The sequence below is a fragment of the Eptesicus fuscus genome, chromosome 20 (assembly GCF_027574615.1).
Source record: "Eptesicus fuscus isolate TK198812 chromosome 20, DD_ASM_mEF_20220401, whole genome shotgun sequence".
Taxonomy (NCBI): domain Eukaryota; kingdom Metazoa; phylum Chordata; class Mammalia; order Chiroptera; family Vespertilionidae; genus Eptesicus; species Eptesicus fuscus.
Window position 1 is genome coordinate 35801017 of NC_072492.1, and position 22923 is coordinate 35823939.

The following is a 22923-nucleotide window of genomic DNA, read 5'->3' on the forward strand; positions in this document are numbered from 1 at the left end:
TGGGACCCCCCAGCTCAGTCCGCACCCTAGGCAGCCTCTGATCTTCCTGAACCCCATCCCCTAGGACTCAGTTTTTCTCCTCTATAGTCTGGGCCTCTAAAACCACCAGGGTGCTTTGTGGTAAGAAATAGCAGAGACCAAACCAGGGGACTGAAAGCAAAAAGAAACCCCAAATTTGACATTTCTGGGTAGCTGTGTTATCCGGAGCCATGACCACAGTCACCTCTGCCCCCAACCCAACTCCAACACCCTTTCCTCTTCCACTCCCTTGGGTGGCCTTTGCCCATCCTGGGAAAGCTCCAAAGCTCCTCCCCTTCCCACTGCATCTCTAAGGGAGAACAGAGGCACAAAGCAATGAGAGAAACGCAGACAGAGTCAACCGGGGAACGAGAGAGACCTAGAGAGAGAGAATCAAAAGGAGAAGAATAAAAAGGCAGAGCCTCCCAGTCTGGGAGAGCCGGAATGCACCACGGGACACACAGTGGGGAGGGGCCCAGGAGGGCTCTGAGGGCACTGCGGCATGTCCTTTTAGGCTAGCCCCTCCACTTTTGTTCACTGGGACCTCAATGCAACCTTTTTTAGGACCCAGGACTGCCCAATCCAGCCAGATGTTCTGTGGGTGGGTGGGGCTGCCAGCTAGCACAGCAGGCCCCTGTAGGCCCCGGGGAGGAGGCTGGAGAGGTGGCTGCCTGGAAGTGGGCAGGCAGGGCTCCCACTCTGGAGCCAGCACCCCCATATCATCCTCTCCAGATGCCCAGATGTGGGTACACCGCAAGGGTGGTCCTCTGCCCTCCAGATACGACTCAGAGGACTTGGAAATCCAGGAATCTGCTCCCACCGACTGACTTGCCCACCTGCTCCGGGTGAGAGGCTGGAGGGCACAGGTGCCAAGTTGGGCCCACCCTCTCCCGGTGGCAACGGGTTTGGATCTGCCACTGACAGGCTGCGTGACACTGGCCGAGTCACTTCCCCTCTCCAGCCTCTGATTCCCCATTTGTAAAACCATCTTTCTGGTTGTTTCCAGCTCTGGCACTTGACCCTCATTGCAGGTGCCCCCCCCCACCCCCCCCGCCCCCAGCTCTGTGCATCTGAGCCTCCTCTGCCAAATGCATTGCACGGAGTGGGGGAAGAAGGGAGGGGGAGGCCTGGGCTTCCTCCTCCCCAGGGCTCCCCGGTGGAGCATCTAAAGAGCAAGGTTCCCTCCATCCTCTGGGAACCCCCTCAACAGTTTTCAATTCCTTTCCTTGTGGTCCTGCCAGCTAAGACTGCGACCACACATGGAAGTGTGTGTGTGGGTCCCGGACATTCCAGCTCCTCCTGCAGCTTTTAACTTCGGGTTTTGTCTGAAGTAAAAAGAATGAGGGAGGGGAGGTGGCGAGGGGCACGAAGGTGGGAAAGGGGAAGGGGGAAGAGAATGGAAAAGGGCAGGCCTACCAAGGCACGAGGGAGGGGTGGTGGGAGAGAATGATCCCCGCTCCCCTCCCCCCAGAAGTCTTGGCTCGGCCGGGCCCTGAGAGGGCAGCCAGCCTGGCCCCTACCTTGGTGCTGCCAATACCAGCTGCCAGGCAGAAGGAGGCCTAGAGGAGAGGGAAACTGGGCAAAGGGGATGGAAGGGTTCCAGCCCAGCCTTGCCCAACTCTTCAGGCCCCTCAGGGGGCTCTCAGGGAGGGGCTGTGACCCAGGCAAGGCCGAGGAAGGGTGTTCCCTGCTCTGGCAAGGCCTTCAGGCAGTCCTGAGCCTTGAGGATTCAAGGGAGCCCTCTCTGGACCTTTCTGAAGGTAGGACCAGCCTCAGATCGGACTGGGCGCGGGGGAGGGGAGGGGCAGGGTCATTTATGGACCAAAGTTTGCCAACTAGGCCATGTGCCCACTGTGTCACGCTGGGCAAGCCCCTTCCCCTCTCTGGACTTGCATTTCTTGTCTGCAAAATCTTGAGGGGGGGGGTGGGGGGGGAGGGGGATGGGGGTTCCAAACATGACTGCCAAGGTTCTTTTTCAACTGCAGAGGGTGAGCGCGGTAGTGGGAGTAGTGGAAGGAGGGGAGGTGGGGCTGGCGTGAGCTGGCTTCTCTGGAATCCCCAGTCTTTCCCCTCCCCAGGGCTTTGCCTCTGAAGTCACAAAAGCCGTGTCCCCAACCCACACAAACACACGCACGCACATTTACATGTTTAATCTAGAGACCTGAAAGATTACGAATGCCGGAGCTGAAAGGCCTCTCCAGACGACGGTCCAACCCTTTCCTCCTCCCTTTTCACGGATGAGGAAACTGAGGCCCGGGTTTGGGATTTCCAGAGCCCGGGATTTCCCAGCCCTCCCGCCCCCTTTCCTGCGCCCCAGGCTCGCCGCGGTCCGAGGCCGCAGGCGAGGGCCGGCTGGGACTCCCGGGGGACCCCGCCGTCGGGGCAGCCCCCACGCGCGGCGGCGCCGCCCAGCCTCCCCGCGCGGGACCCGGACCGCGGCCGCCGCTGCGCACTCGCGGGGGAGCCAGCGACCGAGGGCGGGGGCGGGGAGGGAGCGACAGCGGCTGGGAGGGGTGTTGGCGAGAGCTCGCGCGCTGTGTATGGTCTATCGGAGGCAGCTGACCTTTGAGGAGGAAATCGCTGCTCTCTGCTCCTTCCTGTAGTAACAGCCGCCGCCGCAGCCACCAGGAGCCCGGGCCGGGAGCGAGAGCCGCGGGCCCAGAGCCGGCCCCGCCGCCGGACGGCTCGGTGCCGCCAGGTGGGTGGCCGGGCAGCGCGTCCCGGGCGGCGCGCGCGGAGAGGGGACACTTGACTCCCGTCCTGGCCCCGCGCCCGGAGCCCCGGAGCCCGACGGCCGGGCGGGGTGCAGGGAAAAGTCCCCGCGCCCGAGAGCGAGTTTGGGCACCGCTCGGACGGGGGGCGCAGACGGAGGGGAAGGCGCCGCGGGTGGGCGCCGTCCTCGCGCGCAGGGGGCAGGGGGCGCTGTCGGGCCGGGCCGTGGGAGAGGCACCGTGGGGCGCAGCGGCTCGGGGCGCCACGGAAGAGAGGGAGCGTCTGTCTCCCCAAACCCCTCTTTTAACAGCTCTAGCCACGTGCCCGCGGGGACCCAGCCGTCCAGGGGGCGCCTTGGGTAGCGTAGCTCTGGGCTGGGATACCCCTCCTCCCCAGAAGTTGGTACCCAGGGTCCGAGGCAGGGGAGGGGGATTCTTGCAGAGGTCCGTGGGCCACCGCGGTCAAGTTTCTCTTTCAGTTTTCAGCTGTCCCCCCCGCTCTGGGGAAGCCCCGGTGGGGCGAGGGGAGAGGAAGAGGAGGAGGGCACCTGACTTTCGAGGGCCCCTCCCCAAGCCTCCGCGGGTTCCTCGTTAGAGGGCAGGGCGGCCTTCCCCTCCTCACCATCGCTCTTCCCGCACAGGAAAGCGTGTCTGTGGGAGGGAGGGGCCTGGCCTCACGGACCGCGGTCCGGGCACGGGTGGGCATGGCAGGGCCAGGGGCAGGCCCAGCCCTCGCTCCTGCCCGGCGGGCGCCTCCTCAGCCGTCTGCTCGCCCCCCCACAGGTGAACGGCCATGGCGGGCTGGATCCAGGCCCAGCAGCTGCAGGGGGATGCGCTGCGCCAGATGCAGGTGCTGTACGGGCAGCACTTTCCCATCGAGGTCCGCCACTACTTGGCGCAGTGGATCGAGAGCCAGCCCTGGTAGGTGCCCCGGCTTCCTGCTTCCTCGTGGGGACCCCGCCAGCCAGGCCCCTCGGCCTTTAGGTGCCCTCCGTGCGGGTGGGTGTGATTCTGGTCCTGTCCAGTTCCTTGCTGTGAGGAAGGGGCCAGGTTCCATGCTCGTGGGAAAGGGAACCGGGAAAGGGGAGCCCGGGAAGGGGAGAAGGGATGTTTCTAGACGCCTGCTGCCCGTGGCGCTGCCAGGAGCAAGGCTTGTGGGCGCTGGAGCGCTCTTCGTCAGGAGCCTGGGGTTCCCACGTACCGCTGGGTGCCTGGCGTCCTTGCCAAGGAGGCGCCACAGAAGGCTCCTCTATACCCTGCCCTGCCCCCAAGGGATGCCATCGATCCAGAAAATCACCAGGACCAAGACAAGGCCTCCCAGCTCCTGCAGGGCCTGGTGCAGGAGCTGCAGAAGAAGGCGGAGCACCAAGTCGGGGAAGATGGGTTCTTGCTGAAGATCAAGCTGGGGCACTACGCCACGCAGCTCCAGGTGGGTGTGAGCGCCCGGTCACCTGCAGGGAGGCGGTGTCCGCCGCCTTCTCGTTCCAGCGTCAGAACCCCTGGGTTTTTCCTGGCCTGGACACTCACTGACTCACCGCGTGACCTTGACCTTATCGGCAACTTTTCTGTGGTTCAATTTCCCCCACCCCCTCTTTCCAAATCAGACCTGTTGGATCCCTTTAGCATATTACAAAGCGAGAGGTGGGGTGTGCTTGTCCCCAAGAGGAGGAGGGTGGGGGAAACCGCCTTCTGGACAGATCAAGCCGAAGGGATGGAGGTAGACTGAGTCAGGATTCCTTTAGAGGAGAAAGGAGGAGGGACGGATTCTAGAAATGAGGCAGTGAGGCAACCAGACATCCCTCTTGGGGCTCTTCTAAAGGTGGGGAGAGCTCTGGAAGTGGGGCAGGAGAGGAGCAGGGTTGTCAGATAAAAGAGCCTTGAATTAGGGTTGAGATGGAAGATGTAGCTTCTCCTTCACTTGGGGGGAGGAGGGGAGGAGAGGGGAGAGAGGAAGTTTTAGTGGGAGCAGGAAAGGGGTGTGGGTGGTAATCATCGTCAGGCATTTATTGGAACTCACTAGTATTTCTTAGAGAACTACTTTTAAATATAAGCAGCAGGGTGCCAGGGAAATAAAAAGCCCGGTCCCAGAAGAGGGAGGCAGCAGGAGAAACCTGGCGTAAAGAGGGAAGCAGAATAGGAACCCAGAGCTGGAGTACGTGGAAAGTTCCTTGGCCTTGACATTAGGTGCTCTGAGTTTTGAGTCATCTGCTCACTCGTCTGCTTCACTCTGTATAAGTACTTAACCTCGCTAAGCACCAGTTTTCTCACCTTTGAAATGGGGATAATCATTTCTGCTATGTCATAGGGTTTCATTGATATGAAAGTCATAGGAGATGATGGGTTGGAAGTGCTTTATAAACTGTGGGTTTCTAAGGCACTGCAAACCAAACGAAGATCTGGGAGGGGAAATCAAGTCAAGGAGAGACAGGTGTCTGGTGACAGTTCCGGAGAGTTCTGAGGGGGTGGGGAGGGGGAAGCTGAGGCAAGGACTGGAGGAGAGGAAGGTGTGGGCATGCCACTGCGACAGGCATGGTAGACACAGAGGATGGCCACTGGTAGCTGCTCTTGGACTCTTTCAGAACACGTACGACCGCTGCCCCATGGAGCTGGTCCGCTGCATCCGGCACATTCTGTACAACGAGCAGAGGCTGGTCCGCGAAGCCAACAACGTGAGTGGCCCCTGGGTGTGGGGAGAGGAGTTGGGAAGTCTTTTCTCTCCAGACACAACTGCGACTTATACACACGGGCATGAGAGAACAGCAGAGAAATAAGAGACACGAGCAAGTGTGAGGAACAATATTATTTGCAGGTGTGGAGTGACCCCCCTGGCTTCAGTCCCTGGCTCCACCACTTTCTAGCTGTGTAACTTGAACAAGTTACTTAACTTCTCTGAGCCTATTGTTTCCTCAGTTATAAGTAGGGATGGTGATCGTACCTACCTTGCAGGATTATTGTGAGCATTAAATGAGATACCATGTGGGCCAGGGACAGACAAACAGACCAATGAAACAGAAGAGGAAGCCCTAAATACACACACACACACACACACACACACACACACACACACACACAGCTGGAACCTCAGTCTATGTCAGAAATGGCATTACAAATCACCAGGGAAAATACTTGTCATTCAATAAATGGGCTAGGGCCAAATAAGAAATATTCTCTGGGACCGTCTGTGAGGAGAAATGGAGCCAAGGTCTGTGTCAGAAAAATGAACACAGTCAAGCTCAGAGAAGTGAGGCCCAGAGAGGCAGAATAGGGACTCATTCCCCAAGTTCTGGAATCATAAAGGCATTGAACATCTGCTTGGACAGTGGTACAAATGTTATACTGTCTGCGATAAAGCGAAATGAATTTCATAAAATGATATCACACAGGGAAAGACCGCCGAATAGTGCCGGGAGCACAGGTCATACTTATTATCTATTTGTTGTTGTGAACATTGATTTCAGGAATTTGGCAGTTTATTCAGTAAACGTGTATTGAGGTCCTGCGGTGTGTCTGGCCCTGGGCTAGGCCTGGAGAAACAGATAAAGACCTGGTTGTCACCTGGGAGTCCGGGTGGTGATTGATTCTCTCGTGGTGAACGGAGGGCTAAGGAGGCATATGTGGGAGAAGTACCCAGCTCAAATTGGGGCAGGCGGCAAGGGGCATGTCCTGAGGAAGGAGAGGTCAGAACTACAGAGGAGAAAGCAGGAGGGAGAAGGTGGGAAGAGGTTTTAGTCAAAAGTAGCAGCAGTATTTGTCAGGGCAGGAAGGCAGGGGCCATCTTACCATATTTGAAGACTTGCAAATAGTCAGTGCACCTGGGGAGAGGGGAGCCAAGTGGGGAGTCCTGATGGGTAAAGCCAGAGAGGAAGCAGAAGCCAGAGGGTCTTCCAGGACAACCCTTGGGTCCCCTGGCTTATTGCATCACAGAGCTATCTGTAAACCTACAAATGAATTGGGCTCCAATTAGGAGCTACATGTCTACGATGCAGGTGTTGTCATGGTTGGGGGAGGGGAGCTCAGTGGATGGGAATCATTCTTTCTCCTAGCCATGAAGCTGTTCTTGGACACCTTTGATGTTCTAGGCCTTGGGGATTTGGGGATGCACAAGACAGACCAGGTCTTAGCACTTAGAAGGCTCACATCCTAGTGCAGGGAAGCAGACAAGAGCGATGGTTGAGCATCAACCTATGAACCAGGAGGTCACAGTTTGATTCCCGGTCAGGGCACATGCCCAGGGTTGTGGGCTTGATCCCCAGTAGGGGGTGTGCAAGAGGCAGCCAATCAGTGATTCTCTCTCATTGTTGATGTTTTCATCTCTCTCTCTCTCTCCTTCCTCTCTGAAATCAATAAAAATATTTTAAAAAAGAAAAGAAAAGAAAAGAAAAGAAAAGGAAGGAGTAAGCCCAAGAACTAGACACTCTCAGATAAGGGTGGTGCTGTTTTGAATTGGCCCTTCAGAGACGGTCACTCTGAAAAGGTACCAGTTGAAGTGCCAGCCTTGGGAAGATTTGGTGCCAGAATGTTCCAGAGTGATGGAACAAAAAGTGCAAAGGCCCTGAGGCAGCGGCGTGCTGTGTGTTTAAGGGGCAGACAGTAGCTGTTGTGGGAGCAGAGGCTGGCAGGGGCTATCAGCCAGGGCAGTGGAGGCTGTGGGAAGGAGTTTGGCATTTATTCTGAGAACAGTTCATTGGAAAGGCCCTGAAGACTGGGTGGAGAAGAAGATCAGACCAGGTCACTTACACGTCTGGATCCACAAAGCCCTTGTTGATGCCTCCCCTGTAACTTCACTTTGGGGTCTTTAGGACACCACCTGTGAGAGGTCTACCTGATTCCCTCTCCCCTCAGTCACAAGTAGGTCTTGAGTGAGGACAAAGACAATGTGTGTTCACCTAGCCTGTTCCCCACTCTGTCCCCAGCACCTAGCACAGCCCATGGCATTGGGTCAGTGAAAGAATGTGGAATGAGGGGTCATCATCATTTGTAGGAAAACACAGGTAACTCTTGGGATGTGTTGAGTTCTAGTCTCTTCAAAGAGAATTTAGAAGAGACCATGTTTGGGATACTCTGGTGGAGGCCGGAACTGCAATAGAAGTTTCTGCTCTGCTTTATGAAGATTCCATAGTCTGCCAGCTCACATGTTTCTCCTCCTTCTTTGTCCCCTCCACCCTAGTTCTGACAAATGACTATCCTTCTGGCTCAAATTGCCCTTCCTTTTGACTCTAGATTCAGAGTTTGGGGTCTGTAGTATTGGCATCCCCCAAAGCCCGAGGTTTTCTCCCATCCTCACTGCCCAGCTCACTGCGGCCTGCATTTCTGATATGCCCCCAGGGTGCCTCTCCTGTTGGGATGCTGGTTGACGCCATGTCCCAGAAACACCTTCAGATCAACCAGACATTTGAAGAGCTAAGACTGGTCACACAGGACACCGAGAACGAACTGAAGAAGCTGCAGCAGACTCAAGAGTACTTCATCATCCAGTATCAGGAGAGCCTGAGGATCCAAGGTGAGGCCGCTGCAGCGTGGGTGGTGTATGTCGTGAGGATGGGAGTGAGGACCACTTGGTGAGCTCCTGCAGGGATGGGAGGAGGTCGTGTCTATTTCCTGGGAACCTTCCCCGAAGCCCGGGAGGAGTAATGGCTCCAGGCGATGGAGCCCTTGCTGTGGGCCAGGCTCTGGGCTAAGCCTTTCGCATGCATGACTCAATTCAACCTTCACAACATACAGTTGTAGGATGTAGGTAGTTGCATTATCTCTGTTTTGCAGATGGTAAAACTGAGGTTCAAAGAGAACAAGTAACTTGGCCTGAGTTGCTTATAAATTGCAGGGAGGGGTCATTAAATCACTGTACTTTATTAACCAATATTGTCTCCCTAATTGTAGGTATTCGGTGAATATCTCAATGAATGAATAAATGACTGAATATGGGCAGCGTGTTCCCCAGTCAGAGGGGGCATTTAGGTTGAGAGTTCCCAGACTGGACCAGGCTGGGGAGAGGTGGAACTCCAGGAATGCCCCTTCTTTAGTCTTCCTTAGAGGAGATGGAGCTGGGAGGAGGAGGTGACAGTGGACAATTCTCCTGTCTCCCAGAGCTGCCCACCCCATCCTAGTGAGAACAGGAGGTGTCAAGCTGTCTTTTCCTTTGCTCTTCTTTTTCTGGCTTCTTCAGGTAGAACTTTAGGTAATTGATTTTAGACCTTTCTTCTTTCCTAGTATATGTATTCAGAGTCATAAACTTCCCGCTAAGCAGTGTTTTAGCTGCCTCTCCTGATTTTGAATATGCTGTGTATTCATTATCATTCAGTTTGAAGTATTTTCTAATTTCTCTTCTCATTCTTTTGCACATGCATTTAGAAGTATATTGTTTAATGTCCAAATATTTTTTCTAGATGTCATATCATTATTGATTTCATTTTCATTTCATTATTGAATTTCATTGTTGTCAGAGAACATACTCTGTATGATCTCAATTCTTTTAAATTTATTGAGACTTGTTTTATGGCCCAGCATATGTTCAGTCTTGGTGAGTGTATCTGGTGGACTTGAAAAAAATGTATTTTCTGCTGTGTTTCATTAAAAAGCAGCAAATAATAAATTCCATAATGTTAACAAATATAACAATTCTTATTTTAAAAAATATTTAAATATATATTATAAATATTTATATAATATATATTATGCACATTGTATATAATATAGCTATATTTATGTAACATATTTATATATCATATCAACACTATAAATATTTAAATATATATTCACTATATATTTATTATGTTAACATAATAAAATTGTATCAAGAAAAGTAAAAACAAAAAACAAACATCTATATTTTCCAAAACAAAATTTAGTGAGTAGAGTTAATGCATTGCTATACATTTTTACACATCTTTTCAATGTTAGGGAGATAGCTGGATCTTGCTAATCTGTTGTAATATCACAATTCTTGAAGCCTCTTGAAAATGCCACTGTATAATTATAAGAGACTAAAAGAGAAAAAGGCAAAACCTTATGACTTTTGAAAACAGTTTTGGCTTTGTGGAGCTCCTATAAGGGTCGTGAGAACCCTCCAGGCATCCCTGTTCCACTTAGAGAACCATGCATCTATGTCTTTATTTATTTTTCTGCCTAATAGTTCTATCAAATGCTGGAAGAGAGGTATCAAAATCTCCTATTATATTGAGGAATTGTGTACTTCTCCAATTATTTCTATAAATATTTCCTTCATGTATTTTGAAGCTTTGTTAGTAGATTCACATACATGTATGATAATTGTCTATCTGATTGATTGACACTTTAATAATTATGAAATATCTTTCTCGATCTCTGGTAATACTCTTTGTCTTGAAGTCTACTTTATCAGAAATTAACATAACTTCTCAAGCCTTCCTGTTCTATATTGGCACAGCATATCTTTTCCATGCTTTTAAAAATTTTTAAATGTAGACAGCATATAGTTGTCTTGCATTTGTATTTATTCTGACAACCATTGCTTTTAGTCAAGGTGTTTAGTCCAATAATATTTACTGTAACATTTAATACGGTGCTATTGAGGTCTATGTTTCAGTATTTATTTTCAGTTTTGTTCTTATCAGTTTTCGTTTCTCTATTTTTCCTTTTATTATTATTTAACTTTTCTTAGGATTCTCTTTTCATTTGCCTCATTAAGCTTTCCGACTAACCCTGCCCTGTCAGTGTTTTCTGTACCCTGAGGCCAGCACATTGCCTGAGTCACAGTAGATGTGGAATAGATGTCGGTGGGGTGATTCTAGCATGTCTTCTTCCCATCTGCTTCCATACCTGACTGGCCCCGGCGTAGGGCGGGGAGGAAAGCCCACTTCCTAGGTGAGGGAACAGGGTAGCCACGCTATTAGTTCTCTCCCAGGCCGGGGACTGGTTACCACATCGATGATCCTATTCTTGGGTTTTCTGTTTCCTATGTATGCGTTTGGGTTTGGATTCTGGTTTGGGTTTGTACCCATCATGCAATGTCAGTTCAGCCTCACTTATCAAGTTCACCATCAGAAACACAGACTATTGATCTGTTGTGCAGGGAAGGCTCAGTTCCCTCCAGTGGAGCAGACAATTGCCCCACATCGCCTGGCGTCCTTCCCAGAAACCTCTGCAAATTGCCAGGAGAAACTAACTGGGTCACTCGCATAGGGAGGCTGGACCAGGTGTGGGGACACCACCGCCTGCCGCCCTGTGGTGGCAGGACTCCTGAGGCGGCGCCCAGGCGACCCTGCTGCGTTCCCTGCGGGACGATGCTCTTCCTGCTCAGGCCCCTGCAGTGAGCTGGGAGCCATGTCTCCGAATTCCCTCCTCGTCTGGGCTCTTCCTGGCGGTCTAGAGTTGCTTTGGTCCGTCCCAGCTGTGTGACCTTGGGGCAGGGCCTAGGTCAGCGTGACATGGCCCTCAGAGGCCTGCCAGGAGCTGGACCAAGACATGCTGATGCTCACATCTTCTTGACTCGGCCCGAGGAAGGACCCTGGGGAGTTCCAAATGGCTATTGGCTGCGCATAGTCACCCCAGAATTTAGGATAGTGGTTCCCTTGGCGGGAGATGGATCGCAAGCTGTGGAGGTGGGCAGGTGGCTTTAGTTGGGAAATGTTTGATTTCTGAAGCTGGGTTATGAAGCCACAGGTGTTTCTATATGATTCTTTCTACCTCCCCTATGTCTTAAGTATTTCATAACTGATATTTTTAAGAGGGTAACTATGCCTCCCTGACTCCCTATTCCTGCCATTGCTGAGCTTCCTAACGCTAATATGAAGAGAGCTGCCTCCTTTTCCTGAGAGGGGGGAGAGAGAGAGAGAGAGAGAGAGAGAGAGAACATGGAGCATTTGCCTTCTTTGGGTGCCCTGGCTGCTGGGTGCACCAGATGGTGCTCAACCAACTGAGCCCCTGCAGGAGGCGCGCTTCTTGCTGCTTTTGTGTAGGCCCCTCCCTCCCTCTCTTCTTTCTCCTCCATCTTCTCTCTCTTCTCTTCCTGTTGGTCAGCTGAGCGCACCGTGGCCCAACCTGGACACGCTTGCTGGGCGCCTTCCCGCCCAGAGAAACTCCTCTCCCTGAGGAGAGGCAGCTGTGCCCGGGAGGCGGCGGCACAGGCCAGGAGCAGGGCCCTCCCTGGCGAGGCCCAGGCCCTGCGTGTGGGGGCGGGGCTGGGAGCTGCTGGTCCCCGTCCCCCTTCAGTCCTGTCCTGTGGCCCATTGAGCCACAAGGACTAACTCTCACCAAGAGCTTCCCCGTGCCAGGCAGCTTCCTGAGCTTTTTCCGTGTCCGCGCTTTTAATCCCCAAGCAACCCGCTGAGGCAGGGAGCAGGCTTCCCCGTTTGCGCACGGGGAGACTGAGGCACAGGAGAGAGAAGGGGTTCCCCCGAGTCCACCCAGCTAGCCAATGGCCAGGCCGAGCCAGACGAGGCCGTGTGGCGCCAAGCCGGACCCCGATGTGGCGTGAGGAAGGCTGGGCCCCCAGCTGTGTGGGCTAGGGGGGTAGGATCCTCCTCAGCTGTACCCACAAGCTTCTGTCTCCTAGTCTGGAGAGGGGAGCTCAGAGTTGGGGGGCCAGGGAGGGACGCTGGCTCATCTCTGGGGCCCTTGGCTGCCAGATCCCTGACTTGCCGTGGGTCAGACACGTCACCCGGAGGGTCTTGTCTGCAGAACCAGTGAGTGTGGTTTCTCTGGGTTTCCTGCTGGAAGCTGGGGGATCGTGGCCATGGGTGTCTTGTCCCCCCTTCAGCTCAGTTTGCCCAGCTGGCCCAGCTGAACCCGCAGGAGCGTCTGAGCCGGGAGACAGCCCTGCAGCAGAAGCAGGCGTCCCTGGAGGCCTGGCTGCAGCGCGAGGCCCAGACGCTGCAGCAATACCGCGTGGTGAGTGGGGCGTGCGTCCCTCTCCTCCAGGCTGGGGGGTCCACATCCTGAGCTATCGGGGACCCAAGAGAGGGGTCGGCCAGGGGCCAGGACCCCGGGGGGCAGGAGGCCTGTGGGGCCTGTGAGGCAGAGCAGGCGGGGGGAGGGAGGCCCTGCCCCCGAGCGAGGCCCTGCAGGGCTGTTCCCTGGAGCCAGAGGGCCTGCCCCCCCCTCCCGCAGGAGCTGGCCGAGAAGCACCAGAAGACCCTGCAGCTGCTGCGGAAGCAGCAGACCGTCATCCTGGACGACGAGCTGATCCAGTGGAAGCGGCGGCAGCAGCTGGCCGGGAATGGGGGGCCCCCTGAGGGCAGCCTGGACGTGCTGCAGTCCTGGTAATGGGGGTGGGGGGCGGGGGCCAGCAGGGAGGGGGGCAGGGGCTCAGGGTGGTCTACCAGCTGCTTATTCTGCTCCGTGTTTCCATGTGCAGCGCTCGCTCTGTCCCGTGACAGGTCTGACTTCACCAGTGGCCTGGTTCCCGACACAGACCAGTGCCCGCAGTCACGCCCTCCCTGGGAAGGGGGTCACTGTGCTGGGGGTGGGGCCCGGCCAGGTGCTCCCGCCTGATGCTCGGCTGGTTGGGTACAGATCAGGGTCACGCCTCCTGGGTGTCTCTGTGTTTCTGCTCTGCTCAGTGGACAGGAGTGGGCGCTGAGGTGTCAAGCCTTCCTGGGTGAGGGTGGGGCTGGGTCTTGGGGGGCTCACCCCAGCCTGGGAGCCTCTTCACCTGTGGCCTGGGGGAGGGCTGAAGCCCTTGTCCTTTCCTTCGGCCCCGCGGCTGGTGTGCAGGTGTGAGAAGCTGGCCGAGATCATCTGGCAGAACCGGCAGCAGATCCGCAGAGCTGAGCACCTCTGCCAGCAGCTGCCCATCCCCGGCCCAGTGGAGGAGATGCTGGCGGAGGTCAATGCCACCATCACAGACATCATCTCAGCCCTGGTGACCAGGTGACTGCTGCCTCTCGGCCCCGCCCAGCCCCGCATGGAGTTGGCATGGGGGAGGCAGGGGGTGCTTTGCAGATGGGGGGCTCTCACTTGAATCCTTGTCTCTCTCTGCTCACACCCTTTCCCTTCTTCCCCAGTCGCCGTTGACCTTTCCCAGTTTCTCTTGTGAGCGCTGCCTGGGCTGCCCTTGCTTCCTGCAGCCCGTGCCAGCTGCCAAGTTCATCTCCCTGCCTCCCCTCCCGCCCTACCCTCCCCTCTCGGTGGCCTCCCTGGGAACAGGGTCTCCTCGGCCCCGTGCCCTTCCTCTGCCTGCTGTGCCCTGTGTGAGGCTCCTCCCCACACGGGGGACCAGAGCCCTGTCCCCTGAGGCAGCATCTCGTCCCTTGGGTCCCGCAGCACGTTCATCATTGAGAAGCAGCCCCCTCAGGTCCTGAAGACCCAGACCAAGTTTGCAGCCACCGTGCGCCTGCTGGTGGGGGGGAAGCTGAACGTGCACATGAACCCCCCCCAGGTGAAGGCCACCATCATCAGCGAGCAGCAGGCCAAGTCGCTGCTCAAGAACGAGAACACCCGCAAGTACGTGCGTCCTTCCTCATTGGTGCCTGACTCCCAGCTCAGTCTGGGGCCTGCCTCGGTCCTACACTTGGAGGCCTGGTGATGGGACAGCGCGGCCTCCGTCTCTGCAGTATTTTGTCCTGGTGTTGCAGACACCGACCAGTGTCTCTCGTGTTCATTCTGTCTGTCCGGGTGTTCACTTTGCTCCTCCTGAACAGAGGCCTTCCCCAGTCCCTGCTGTGCCCAGCACATAGTAGGTCAACAAGGATTGCACTGCTGGGGTGTGCTAGGATCTGTGCTAAGTACTGGGACACGGTATAATCCAAACAGAACTTGATTGTGCTTGACTAGAAGAGTAGGCAGCAGGCATGAGTACTGGTGAGTGACAAGGGAGACGTGTGGAAGTGGGTCGTGATGTAGGCGGAGCCGTGACACTTAGTCTCAGGCTGCAGGATGAATGGGAGGCAGCTAGTGAAGGAGCCTGGAGCGGGCAGAGAACATGGGCCTTGTCCGGAAGGTGCATGTGCGGACAGGGAACCCAGGGCCGGGGTCCCGGGGTCGGGGCAGGCCACTCATGAAGGGTGCAGAGCACGCGTGAATGAGTAGTGGATGTGAGAAGTGGGAGACTTGGTTATGTGGACTGAGTGCCTACCATGTGATCCGGGCATCGGGTGAGGAAGAAGGCAAAGAGGGTCTCACTTTCTTAGCTCTTACGTTTTGGCTGGGGAGGGAGGCAGTCCTGTGCTTTTGAAAATAGGGCAGTGTCAGAAAGGGATACACCGTAGAAAGAAAATTAAGACGGAGTGCTGTCCCGGCATCCGGATAGACGTATCAACACCACATGGGTGGTTGAGGAAGGCCTTTCTGAGAAGATACTGGAATGGAGACCTGAATGAGAAGGTCAAGAATGTTTGGGGCAACGGGAAGAGTGAGTGCAGAAGTCCTGAGGTTGGCCCTGTGTTTCTGAACACGCTTGCATGTTCAGCACACAGACGAGGCAGCATGGCTTGCTTATTCTGAATAAGGGACGAGGACCCCAATGAGGCCAGGGAGGAGGGCAGGGGGGTGATCATGAGGTTACTTGTAGGCTGTGGTCATGATTTTAAGTTCACTAGAAGCGGTCGGGCCTCACATCAGTCTTGATGCCCAAGGCATTTTGCACCTGATGAGAGAGACCCAGGCCCCAACCTTGAAGACTGTTGGGTACTGTCAGGTTGATGAGAAAGTAAGGCCGAGACCCACCGAAGAACGTTCTCGGGGGGCGGGGCAGAGGCTGTGGGCCCCGGGCAGCAGCAGGGCCGTGTTCCTGGCCGGGGCCTGTGTGGAGACGGGGCTCCCCTCTCTTCCCCAGCGAGTGCAGTGGCGAGATCTTGAACAACTGCTGCGTCATGGAGTACCACCAAGCCACTGGCACCCTCAGTGCCCACTTCAGGAACATGGTGAGGACAGGGCCTGGCTGTGGGAGGGAGGGTCTGCCCGGAGCTCGGTCCCTGTAACCAGCTCCTGTCTCCCTGCCCGCCTCCGGCCCTGCCCACAGTCGCTGAAGAGGATCAAGCGTGCTGACCGGCGGGGCGCGGAGTCCGTGACGGAGGAGAAGTTCACGGTCCTGTTTGAGTCTCAGTTCAGTGTGGGCAGCAATGAGCTTGTGTTCCAGGTGAAGGTGAGGGCACGCACTCCCATCAGGTCACCCAGGAAAGCGAAGGGACCTGCCCCGGCCCCCGGGCTGGTTGGGGAAAGACAGAGGGCTCCGAATCCGCTCGCACCGGGTCTCGGGTCTCGGGCGAGGTGCCCTGTGATGCTATCAGAAAACCTGCTTTCGCTCTGCTGGTGCCTGTGTGCGAGGCTGTGTTATAATCTGGCGCCAGCCCGCAGAACGCAGGCAGTGGGCCAAGAAGAAAGATGTTGTGTTTTGTGTGTGTTTGTTTCTGCTTTGGTTTTGACGGGAGGGAGGAGCTTGTGGTTGGGACTGTGGGGAAGCAACGAGTGTGGGGAGTCTTGCCCAAGCCGAGGGCAAGAGGGTGGTCGTATGCCCTCAACTCTCATCCTTTTGACCCCCCCAGACCCTGTCCCTTCCTGTGGTTGTCATTGTTCACGGCAGCCAGGACCACAATGCCACGGCCACCGTGCTGTGGGACAACGCCTTTGCCGAGCCGGTGAGTCCCCTGGGACCCCGTCTCCTGAGCCTAGGATCTCCCAGGGTCATTCTCAACCCCTCGGGGCCCTGCCGAGTGGTCCCCCCCACCCCTGGACTAGCTCGAGTGAGGGGAGCGGAGAGGGGCAGCTGGTGTGAGTGCCCTGCCCTTGGCCTGCCCTCGGGCTGTGTCCAGGCTCCCGGCTTAGGATCAGGGTCTCCCAGGTCCGTGAGCTTGGCCTTTGGGATCTGGCCCCCAATCTCCCTTAGGCTTGTGGTTGGGGTCACTGATCTCTGTCCTCAGCGCCCTCTGTCTCTAGGTATCTGTGCATCTGTGTGTCTGTGTCAGGGTGTGAATATTTCCTACTCCCTCAATCCGCTCCCCCCTTCTTCTCTCCCCCTCAGGGCAGGGTGCCCTTTGCCGTGCCTGACAAAGTGCTGTGGCCGCAGCTGTGTGAAGCGCTCAACATGAAGTTCAAGGCCGAAGTGCAGAGCAACCGGGGCCTGACCAAGGAGAACCTCGTGTTCCTGGCGCAGAAGCTGTTCAACAGCAGCAGCAGCCACCTCGAGGACTACAACAGCATGTCCGTGTCCTGGTCCCAGTTCAACAGGGTGAGGGCCCGCCGCCTGCCGGCTGCCAGCCTGGGCCCACCTGGGCCCTGCCACCCCTCCCCCACCTCAGGGACAGGGTTCTGCCGGAGGTCAGTGCCCCACCCTCTGTCCCAAGCAGGAGAGATGGAGGGGGCTGGCACCCCAAGGAATGCAGTCAGCTGTGACAGCCAGAGCAGGACCACAGAAAGGAGCCCGGAGCTGAGAGTCAGGATCCTTGGGCTCTAGTCCCCGCCTTGTTAACTATTTTGCCAGGCCCCTTCCCTGCTCTGGGCCTCAGTTTCCCCATCTGTGAATGAAGGGGTTGTCGTGGGCCTCTGGGTCTCAGACCAGAGGCGAGTTGACTCTCCAGTTCCCTAGCAGAGGGGTTGGGGACTGTGTCCGTTGATGGACAGCCGGAGTGTGGGACAGGTAGGGCGAGGAATTGGAGAGGGTCTGGATGAGGACAAGATGGTTTCCTGGGCCACCTGTGACGACAGGGCCCCAGCGCTGACTTGGGGTTTCTGGGGGTTCTCAGGAGAACTTGCCGGGCTGGAACTATACCTTCTGGCAGTGGTTTGACGGGGTCATGGAGGTGCTGAAGAAGCATCACAAGCCTCATTGGAACGACGGGTGAGGAATGGCGGGCAGGGGGGTTGGGAGGGCATGGGCTCAGGGGACAGCGGCTGCTGGCCCAGCGGTGACACTGTATGTTCCGTGCGCCCAGGGCCATCCTAGGTTTTGTGAATAAGCAGCAGGCCCACGACCTGCTCATCAACAAGCCGGACGGGACCTTCTTACTGCGCTTTAGCGACTCGGAAATCGGGGGCATCACCATTGCCTGGAAGTTTGACTCGCGTGAGTGCCTCCTTTTGTCCACGCGCCAGCCCCAGGTTCCCTGCTCCCCCTTCTCCATCGGGCCTGCGTCCTTAGACGGTACCTGGTGGGAAAGATAGGAACTGAGCTCAGAGTCTGGGAGGAAACACATTCCCTTTCGATCATGTCCCATTCTGGAGAGCCTACAATCCTGGCCCCCTGCGGCTCCGGGATGGCCGGGTGAGTCCGTCAGCAGAGTCATGCTCCCCCGTCTCTGCCCTGACCTAGCCTTGTCGGTATCTCCTCGCCCGGTTTGCTGGGTAGGATGCTCCCACGGATGTTCCCTTGCCCTGGGCCAGGGAGCTCAGGGACGGGGTTGCAGTGGGGACTAGTAAGAGACCGGGTGTCTCCGCAAGCCCGCCCTAAACCCCACAACCCCGGGCCTCCTCCTGACGGCGGCGGCGGGTTGTGGGAACGGGCTCCTCCTTTTCACAGCTGACCGCAACCTGTGGAACCTGAAGCCGTTCACCACGCGGGATTTCTCCATCCGGTCCCTGGCCGACCGGCTGGGTGACCTGAACTATCTCATCTACGTGTTTCCCGACCGGCCCAAGGATGAGGTCTTCTCCAAGTACTACACGCCTGTGCTCGGTGCGTCCTGCCTGGTCCTCCCCAGCCCTCCTCGGCCCGAGGACACACGCTCAGGCTAGGCCGTGGGGACTCCCCAAGAAGGGCCCTGTGGGCTTTGGTCACGGGGTGGTGCAGAGCCTGTGCAGAGGATGTCAGGGCTCGCAAGTGAGGAGAGGGAAGGCGAAACCGCAGAGTCGACTCTCTTCTCTGCAAAGGGAAAAGCCGGTAGACTCTCACTTCTGCCCTTGGAAGAGGAGGCTACAGCGCTGGGGAGGAGCCAGGATGATTCAAACCCACAGATAACGCCCTTCTTCACCCACCGTCCCTGCGCCCCGCCCTTAAAGCTGCTCCCAGGCGCAGGGCAGGAGCACAGTGGACAGGTTTTTCCTCTCCAACTTGTCCCCAGCCCATTGGTTGCGTTTGCTCCTTGGTGTTGACCTGTTTCCTTGGCAGTGGGAGGGGCGGGGAGAGAGAGAGCAAAGGGCCAGAAAAGGAAGCCCGAGCAGGGATGAGATTGAAGCCAGACTCTGGGTAGCCCTCTGGCTGGCCCGTCAGCAGGTGTTCCTTCGGGGTCCGTGGGAAATCTCATCCTGGCTGAGGCCCCCCAGCGACTGGGATAAGAGGCGGACTCCATGGGGTGGGTTTCCGCCCTCTGGCAAGCTCCCAGAAACTTTGGTTCTCATCACAGTTCCCCCCTCGGCAGCTAAAGCGGTGGACGGATACGTGAAGCCACAGATCAAGCAAGTGGTCCCTGAGTAAGTGTCCGGGGTCCAGCTCCGGTCTCCTGCTGCCTCTGTTCCCTCCCCGCCACCCCCTCCCCGCTGTCCTCACCCCTCACCACCTCCCCCTTCCGTCCAAGGGCCCAGTGTTCCCTTCCCCCTAACACCTGGCTCAGCCCTGGGGAGGGAACCGGGCTTGGTCTCACCATGGGCCAGTGCCCAGGGCCCCCCTCCCGTGTCAGCGGCTGCCCTGAGGCCGCTGAGGCTCTGCTCTGCTTCCTCCTCCAGGTTTGTGACATCTGCAGACTCTGCTGGGGGCAGTGCCATCTACATGGACCAGGCCCCCTCCCCGGCTGTGTGTCCCCAGGCTCATTATAACATGTACCCGCAGAAGTAGGTTGTGTTCTTACAGGGCTTCACGGGGGGGGAGGCTGGGACTGGGCATTGGCCTTGGGCTGGACCCCTGAAGGGCTGTGTGCCAAGGAATCCAGAGCTCCTCCAGGTCTGAGACCACCCAGCCCAGGCCAAGCTCTGGCATGTGCCCAGGTGCAGGGAAGGTGAGATCAACCAGTAAAAAGCACAGCGCGTTTTGGGACTACAACATAGCAGGGTCCTTGCTCTGGTGCTGACTAGCTGTGTGACCTTGGGAAAATTATTGAGCCTCTCTGATGCTCGGTTTTCTCATCTGTAAAATGGAAGCAAGAATACCTGCCTCGGGGGGTTGGGGTCAGGAATAACGAGAGAGTGTGGGTAAAGCATTTAGCACAGGGGAGACTTCACACAGGACAGCTATGAATGGGGTGGTCGTTCTTAGGAGCCAGGTGGGAGCAGGGTATCATTGCTCCTCTGTGGGGTTCCCACGGTAGAGAAGTAATTCTGAGTTGTGGATGGTCTGGGCTGGATGTCTGGTTGCCTGGGAGGCTCAAGCTGTAGTGGGACCCCCACAGGCTTGGGGGGTCACCAGCCAAGTGGCCCTGAGCAAGGTCCCGGACATGGTCAAGCCTCATTTCCTCCTCGGTAAAGCTGAGTAAATGCCTACCTTACAGGTGGCTGGAAGGATTGGAATAACGTGGTTACAAGGCCCAGGTCCTCGTAGGTGCCCAGGAGTTAAAGGAATAGCGTCGCAGGTGGGCAGAGCTCACTGGGTCACCCACCTCCTTTGACAGCCGAGGACAGGGAGAGGAAAAGGAATCCTCTGCTCTCACTTAGTGAGGCAGTGAGAGATGAGACTGGGCTGCCACCCAAAGAGCCAGTGACTACATCTTGGGGTGCAGGAGTCTAGCCAGAGCTGGTCTGAGTGGGGAGCAGGCTGGGGACTGCCCCCCGAGAGCTTGAGACAGTGAGACCAGCCAGCTCCCTCTGACATCCCCCTCTCTCCACCAGTCCTGACCCCGTCCTGGTCACTCCTCTCTCCACCAGTCCTGACCCCGTCCTTGACCAGGAAGGAGACTTTGACCTGGATGAGACCATGGATGTAGCCCGGCACGTGGAGGAACTCCTACGCCGCCCGATTGACAGTCTGGACCCCCGCCTGTCCCCACCTACCGGGCTCTTCAGCTCTGCCAGAGGCTCGCTGTCCTGAATGTGTGAATCCCACACTTCGCCTTGGAGACAGTACCCGCGCGAAGGGTTCATAGTAATTGTGATTTTCGTGTTGCTGTGCATATTGGTGCCCTTGCAGGCAGCACATGTACGCGTGCATACGTGTGTATATTTGTGCCCACCTCGCCTTCGCAGTCCTAGGTGTGTGGCTGCCGCCGCGGCAGCCGCCGTTTCCTCCAGATCAAGGTATTCCAAGAGCCCCGGGGCCTGTCTCTGCGGTGGGAGAGACGGAGCTGCTTCCGTCGCGCCAGGTACTCAGCGCAGGAAGCCTCCTCCCCCGGGGCCTCTGTCTGCTCAGCAGCTATTTGTATGAAACTGTTCAAGGAGGGGAATAGAGACAGGCAGCACCTCTAAGCTTTACTCCTGACTCAGAAGCTTTGCCTCCCAAGTGTGTGTGTGCGCGCGCGCATATATGTGCATCTGCTCTCATGCACGCGTGTTGGTCTATTGCTTCTTCCCTTGGAAGGGAGGTTGGGGTTCAATATTTCCTACTTTGTCGGATGAACATGGACTCCAGACTTTTTGTGAACTGAAAGCTTATTATCTAGGTCGCGGCCAAGTCCCTAGCAGCAGAAATGGGTCATTTGAGTCAGGCCCGCCAAAGCTGCTCTGAGTGTGTCATTTCTTGGCCTCCCATCCAGAGCGTGATGCCATGGCCAACGCTCCCGCTCCTTCTCACCCAACATCCCCTCCCCTCCATCTGGCCCCGCCTCCTTTCCTTGCCTCTGTTGCTTATAGGAGAGGTAGGAGAGGGGAAGACAGGTGTAGGACCTGGTGTGAACAGGGGACCCGGGACTTGTGGGGCTGATCCCCTCCGATCCTGGAAATAACCTGCACGGAGAGACAGCAGCGAATCAGCCGCCTGCTGCACGCCTGTGGGATCTGGAGTGAGGGGTGAAAGCCGATCCCTGCTTCCAAGCTGCTGGGAGGCGGGACCTGGAAGAGGCCTCATCACAGTTGCATAACCCGCTGTGGTGGGAGAAGGCCTGGCTCGCAACCACGCTGGCTCCGCCCTCCGAGGCTATCTGGCCTGCAGCCAAGGGCAGCTGACAGTGGGATAGCGGGAGCCCCAGGTTGAAACCTCTCTGAAGGGACAGGGGGGTGAGAAGAGGGAGTCTTTTGTACTTTGTACATAGGCCACACATTTGTGAAAAGTGTTTTGGAATAAAGTATTTTCTTTTTTCATAAAACTGCCGGTGTGGCTCCTGGTTGGGGAGCCCTGGGAGCTGGTGGCGTTTCGCTCCTTAGCATGTGTTTTAAGGGTGCCGACCCCCCTGGAACACTATCAGTGCTTCTCACCAGACTAAAGAGCTAGGCCTCGAGGTCTTGGGAAAGGATGGGGCAGGAATTACTGGGGGAAGGGACGCGAGGAGCGGGAAGAAGTGTGGCTGCCGCTGAGAGCGATCCTGAAGCTGGCAGCTGAGGGCCAGGGCCACGATGACTCTCAACCCTTCTGGGGCCAGGGCCACAGGGCAGCCTCCCAACCGTCCCTCTTCCCAGAGACCAGCAGATGGCACCATCCCACTGCCACCGTCTCCAATGGTCGGCCTGAGACCGGGAGGAGGCTGGTCAGAGCAGAAGGGGAGTCTCCCCAAGGTCCAGGGGCTGTCACTGGGGCCCCTGGGGGAAGGAGGGAGCAAAGGCCTGCTGACGAGATTTCTTCAGAGCTCAAAGGAGGGAAGGGGCTGGCAGCCGCCCCAGGAGGCGCAGGGGCCCAGAGCAGGGTGCTGGGGGTGGGTGGGGAGGGAAGCAGCCGCCAGCCCCGCCTGAACAAACTAATCTCGCTTCCATCTCTGCAGGGGAAGGCGGCTCATATCTCACACTCCTGCTCAGATCTGCTCCGTGGGACTCGGCACAAGGGGAGGGGGTGGGAGAGCTGAGTGGGTGCCCATGTCTGTGAATTATCACCACTGACTGCCGGCCAGAGCAGCAGCCGGTTAGGAGTTTAGTTCATCCCCACTGAGTGACTGAAGAGAAAGTGATAATGGAGCAACTGTGGAAGGGGAGGCCTTGGGGGTGGGGTGGGAGATCTCCATCCCAACCCCCCTTAGGTAGCTTATCAGACCCCAGACAGGAGGCCCAGCTTGCAAAGGCCCCTGGAGGGAGGGGGGAGGGAGGGAGAGAGAAGGGAGGCCTCCATTCTGTCACCTTTGTGTGAAGGAGTATGACCCCTGGCTCTTCACTGACCCTTACCTGGAGGCTGGTGACTAACATAAGTTGGGGAGGGTTGCTCAGTTGCCCCCAAAGTGGGCCTGAGTCAACTCAGGAATGAGAGGCGAAGGTGACTGAGAGCAGGGCCACCTCCTCCTCT

At 56.8% G+C, this 22923-nt stretch overlaps 1 protein-coding gene across 4 annotated transcripts; it reads left to right on the forward strand.

Annotated features, from left to right (window-relative positions):
• The first annotated feature begins 2602 nt into the window (after nt 1-2602).
• LOC103293234 (signal transducer and activator of transcription 5A) lies at nt 2603-21802 on the forward strand. Of its 4 annotated transcripts, none has more exons than XM_054709267.1 (19): nt 2603-2716; nt 3513-3650; nt 4002-4158; nt 5309-5398; nt 8055-8229; nt 12463-12593; nt 12813-12964; nt 13419-13574; nt 13968-14147; nt 15478-15565; nt 15664-15786; nt 16187-16279; nt 16663-16869; nt 17384-17478; nt 17573-17703; nt 18157-18312; nt 18980-19046; nt 19299-19403; nt 20394-21802. In XM_054709267.1, exons 2-19 carry the CDS (start codon nt 3523-3525, stop codon nt 20590-20592), a joined length of 2433 nt encoding a protein of 810 aa, XP_054565242.1. In that variant the 5' UTR covers nt 2603-2716; nt 3513-3522; the 3' UTR covers nt 20593-21802. The 4 variants fall into 4 exon arrangements, with proteins under 4 accessions (XP_054565242.1, XP_054565244.1, XP_054565243.1 ...); XM_054709269.1 differs by having other exon boundaries at nt 20430-21802; XM_054709268.1 differs by having other exon boundaries at nt 18995-19046.
• The last annotated feature ends 1121 nt before the right edge of the window (nt 21803-22923 follow it).